General features: G+C 46.1%; 1 protein-coding gene across 1 annotated transcript; it reads right to left on the bottom strand.

Annotated features, from left to right (window-relative positions):
* Positions 1-340: 340 nt before the first annotated feature.
* Positions 341-4,463, bottom strand: LOC125570179. Its single transcript, XM_048731410.1, has 6 exons — positions 3,945-4,463; positions 2,664-3,066; positions 2,284-2,519; positions 1,797-2,121; positions 1,043-1,591; positions 341-468 (listed from the first exon to the last, which is right to left on the bottom strand). Exons 1-6 carry the CDS (start codon positions 4,461-4,463, stop codon positions 341-343), a joined length of 2,160 nt encoding a protein of 719 aa, XP_048587367.1.
* Between the last annotated feature and the right edge of the window lie 687 nt (positions 4,464-5,150).

Below are 5,150 nucleotides of genomic sequence, written 5' to 3'. Positions count from 1 at the left end.
ACCAAGGGTCTAACATGATGTCCCAGCATTAAAGAACTAGGGTAGAATGTTAGTGGTTTGCCAGAGTTATCCAAGGAGCGTTCGTTAGTGTGCACAAGGTTAAAGAGTAGGAGAACGGTAACCCAGGTTCCCATACTCATGATGGCAGTAACTGTTCTGGTCGGTGTCTCTGTGGGAAGAGGGATGAGTTCGATCAAATTCTTCGATGAGACGATGATCAAAAATATTTTCCTGGGGTTCCCATGTTTTATCCTGTGAATCCGCCCACAGTACTAAATATTCAACCCGACCATTTTTTGTGCGCTTTTTAAGTAGCTTTTCCGCACTTAATACCTCTACGTTATCTAAAGGGGGTTGGGTCGGCTTTGTTTGCGCTATCCTCTGAGGGAATCTCGTCCTCTAATGGAAGATCCGGGTGAAGAGGTAGAGTGTCATCTGGAATGTCTGGGGGTGGAAGGGTGGGTCTATCTGCAGGGTCATAGTAGGGTTTCATTCTGTTAGCGTGTACCGTAACAGATGCAGGTCGATTAGTAGTGGTACGTAGACGAAAATGTACATCGCTTAAGCGTTGAGTTATACAATAGGGACCCCACCATTTGTTTTGCAATTTACGAGATAGGCCTTTCTTGGCTTTAGGTGTGTAGACCCAAACACGTTGACCTACTGTAAATGTCACTGGTTTACTAGTCCTGTCGTATTGCGCTTTCATTTTCTGTTGTGCTTTCTGAATAAGCGAATGCGCGATTCTTTGACTTAGTTCCACGCCTTGCACGATGCGAGCACGATGTTCTGCAATGGAAGTAGAAACCTCTTTGCACGGTAGCAAACTTACGTCAATAGGTAGTCTAGGGCTTCTACCATAAAGTAAATAAAATGGCGAATCCCCCTCGCTGTCTGAAATGGAAGTGCGATGTGCAAACAACACTGATGGTATGACAATGTCCCAGTCTTTTTGCTTGACATCTAAGTACATTGACAAAGACTGAATTAGTGAAGAATTGAAGCGCTGGGTGATAAGCTGTAGTTTGAACCTTGCGTATACTGAAAATCTTGCATACTTCCTGAACTACCTCTGAGAGAAAATGTTTCCCTCTATCGCTCATGAGCTGATTAGGACAGGAATGTCTAGCAATTATCTGGTCTACAAGAATGCGCGCGACTACTGGGGCAGTGATGTGAGGTACTGCAAAAGCCTCTGGCCACTTCGTGGGGTAGCCACTAATCACCAAAATGTATCTGTTGCCATTGTCGCTTACTGGGAACGGTCCCATTGCGTCTATCGCAATGCGATCGAATGGTCCATCAACAGGGATGGGGACAAGTGGCACTTTGTGGCGATTCCTAGGCGTCTTGCGCATATTGCAGTCCACGCAGGACTTGATCCAGTGTTCTGTATCTTGGAACATGCCTTTCCAAAAGTAGCGTGCTTTGAGCTTGTCATAGGTTTTGTGCACCTCGAGGTGTCCTGCTGTTACATCGTCATGAATGTTAACCAAAACCTCGTAGCGAAGTGATTCTGGGATAACGATCTGAGAGTAGCTACCTTTCTCTGTCTTAAGGTTATGCTGGTCGATGTGGTACAGGACGCCATCTTACGACAAGTAGAACGTGTGCGCTGTCAGTAGAATCCTTCGCGCTTGTCTGTCGTCTTCTGGTAACACCTCGTTCTCTAGATAGTCGATCATAGGGAACAACTGGACGTCGCGTCTTTGCTTGTCCCTAATGTCATCGGTCTGTAGTCCTGGCGTGTCTACCGCTCCGAGCGTGCATGTACCGTATGGTCGTCTTGACGTTACTCTTGCCCGGTCTGTACTTGATTTCGAAGTCGTACTGTTGCACTAGTAGAGACCAACGTGCCAGTCTTCCGGTGGAATCGTGCGTGATATTCATCAAGTACTTGAGCGCTGCATGATCTGTATAGACCTCGAAACGTTTGTTGTGAAGGTAGCAGCTAAAGTACCGGATCCCTGTGACTAACGCTAACACTTCGCGCTCGCTTGCTGAAAAATTGCGTTCGCTTGGTGACAAATCTCTTCCTGCATAGCTTATTACTACCTCGCGGCCGTTTTGAATTTGACCTAACGTCAGACCGATACCTTCAGCACTAGCATCAGTGTAGAGCTGAAAGGTCAGATTGAAATCTGGATAAGCTAATATGGGCGCGGAAACTAGAGCGCGTTTGAGGAGTCAAAAAGCAGCTTGGGCATCGTGTGACCATTTGAAACGAACGTCTTTCCTTGTTAAACGGGTGAGTGGGCGCGCAATCTTAGCAAAGTCCTTTACAAAACGTCTGTAGTAGTTCGCCAATCCTAGGAAACTTCTAACATCACGGAGGCCTTTGGGTCGAGGGTATTCTTGTACAGCTTTGATCTTTGCTGGATTAGGTTCAATTCCTTCAGTCGACACAATATGGCCCAAATACTCTATTCCCTTTTTCGCAAACGTGCATTTCTTAGGGTTTAGTTTGATATTGGCGTTTCTTAGCCGTTGGAAAACCTCTTCTAAATCCTTCAGATGTTCTTCAAACGTGGTTCAGAAGATTATAATATCGTCTATACAAGGCATCTTTTCCAATTAAGTCCTCAGGACATGGCTCATAAGGCGGGAGAAGCAAGATGGTGACCCGACGAGACCGAATGGCAGTACATTAAACTCATAAGTACCCTCATAAGTGATGAACGCTGTCTTCTCGCGAGATTCTGGTGCTACCGCGATTTGCCAATAGCCGTTGCGGAGATCTAAAGTTGTCAGGTGTTTCGCATTCGAGAATGAGTCAAGAACATCGGTAATTAACGGTAAAGGGTAGTTGTCTCGAACCGTTACTGCGTTTAGTTTGCGATAATCTACGCAAAACCGCATAGTATTGTCCTTCTTCAGAGCGAGCACCACCGGTGCTGCCCAAGGTGAGACGCTGGGGCTAATAATACCTTGTTCGAGCATTTGTTCTGTCTGCCTCGAAATTTCTGCGCGATTTGCTGGAGATGTGCGGTATGGTGGTTGCCGAATAGGCCGGGCATCGCCTGTATTGATTGTGTGCTGAACTATGTCGGTGTAGCCTACTGTAGCCTAGGTGTAAATGCAAATGCATCATAATATTGTATCAGTAGGTCCTGCAAGAGAGCCTACTGACTGGTTGTGAGATCAGCGGCATTACTTAGCTCTTCGAGCTTTAGTGCCTCTTCAGGTGGTATGTCTGGTGTGGTTGTTGCCGGATTGGTATGTGAAGTGGATTGTGTAGGGAGTGACGCTACTACGTCTGTAACAGGTTCAATCGTCCCTAGATTCGCGTGCTCGTGTATGTTAACTGGTTGCGAGTCTGGATTGATTAGTTTGATATGTGTAATACCTTTGCTGTTGGCAGTGGACAGCACGTGTGCACCTATCATTATATATACCTAGTTTGCAGATTGTGCGACGGTGTAATAAGCAAGGGTTGTCCTGCTGTGAACGCGCAATGAGCAATGCGAACAGGCATAATGGATTCTGATAATGGCGGAATGGTAAAGATCTGGTGTGCGTGAACAGTCTTAGGTTTAGTAACGCGTGACTCTAATGAAGGGAATTCATTGAATGGCCATTAATAAGGTGGACTTAGTTTCAGGGAATGTGACTCTAAGTCTATTTGCGCGTTATGCTGCATTAAGAATTTTTTTCCCAAAATAGCATCGTGAGGTTCTTGATTACCAATAAATCTAGGGTGAATACCCTGTTGCCTAGTGATAAATCTGCTGTAAATATGCCTAGTATTGTTAAGCTGTGTCCGCCTACAGTCTGTAGCGCTGCCGAACTGGGGTTGCGCAGTTGTGAATTGTTTGTTGTGTTTAGCCGTTGCCAGGTAGAGAGCTGACGCATCTTATTACGGCGCCAGTGTCTACCAAAAGGTCGTGACCAAAGATTTGACCGTGAAGCATTAAATTATCCGTTGTAAGAAATGAAACACTGACCATGACATCCATGCCATTATTTTGGTTGCCGAAATAGGAATTTGAAGTACTAATAATCGTATTGATTTCTGGTAAATTGTCGTCAGTCTTATCTAGACTGAGACTCATTGGTTGCTGTAGAATGCTGTTATTCATTCCAAAATCCATATCTAGGATTGATTGATTATTGTCGTTAAACGCTTCGTCGCATATACTGTGGCCTTCAGCCGATACTTGGGGAGTTGTTCCCTCTTTAAAATTAAACATCACCTCTGTGGGTGGAAAACATTCACAAAGCGGTCTGTCGTCGACCTGTATAACCTCATCAGAAAAAATTGTGCGACGTACTGGTCTGAACCGATCATTATTATCCAAATTTAGATCGCTTTGTGCATTCTCTTGTGAAGAAAAATCATTGTTATTAATTTCAAAACTATCCACGGTCTGGTCTCTGGTTTCGGACGAGTCATTGTTCGGGAAGACTGATTCGTCCAGCTGAAAATGTTCAGTGTTCGGTGTGTAAAGATGTAAGTTGTCCATGTTGGCGTCAAAGGTGGCGTCATTGGCTGGTAGTGTGTATTGTTGAGGGTTCTCTTCGTTAATTGTAAGCGCGCTTTGATTGTCGTTTATGTAGTTATGATTGTCATAAAAATCCAGGGCCCCTAGTAGTTCCCGATAACCAGGAGCCGCTATCAGTTTCCCTGGTTGTGACGTCTGGGAGGCCCATTACTTTGCCACTGTGGTCTCTGGAAGGAGGGGCAATAATTGGGGTTCTGGTTGCGCGGGTTGGGAATACGGGAATCCCGGGCGCGACAGGAATAAGCCGTATGGCCTCTAGTGTTACACTGGCTACATATGGGGATTACGATCGTAAATTTGGTTAGGGGGATTCGATTTGCGGAGCTCTTTGCGTAATTCCTGTTGGATGATTTGCCTAATGTCATCCCTGGTAAGGTTATCCGCTCCAGGCCGGGTGGGGCGGCGGCTGGGGTCGGAGGTGGGTTCGTAAGCAGCAATCTTAGAAGGGTTAGATGAGGGGATAGTCTTAGCTAAAGCCCCGGTTACACCGTTGATAACCCGTTTACTAAGCTCATCCGAAACAGTAGCCAAATCGTTTGGAGGTCCGGACACAACATCGCGCAGGCGGGCCTGTGTTTCAGCCGTTCCAAAATCCGCCGGGGATTGGAGTAGGACGTACTCCTTGAGTGGTCCCCGCAGGCCGCGCAC

The sequence above is a fragment of the Nematostella vectensis genome, chromosome 8 (genome assembly GCF_932526225.1).
Source record: "Nematostella vectensis chromosome 8, jaNemVect1.1, whole genome shotgun sequence".
NCBI classification, from domain to species: Eukaryota; Metazoa; Cnidaria; class Anthozoa; order Actiniaria; family Edwardsiidae; genus Nematostella; species Nematostella vectensis.
The sequence above is the reverse complement of the archived record's forward strand: the minus strand, read 5'-3'. Positions and strand labels throughout refer to the sequence as shown.

Coding starts and splice junctions, on each gene's coding strand:
- LOC125570179 (XM_048731410.1), bottom strand. CDS start 4,463: ATGGACAACTTACATCTTTACACACCGAACACTGAACATTTTCAGCTG. Junction 3,067..3,944: donor ATAATGGCATGGATGTCATG/GTCAGTGTTTCA, acceptor ATTTACACCTAG/GCTACAGTAGGCTACACCGA. Junction 2,122..2,283: donor CGAACTACTACAGACGTTTT/GTAAAGGACTTT, acceptor CTGACCTTTCAG/CTCTACACTGATGCTAGTGC.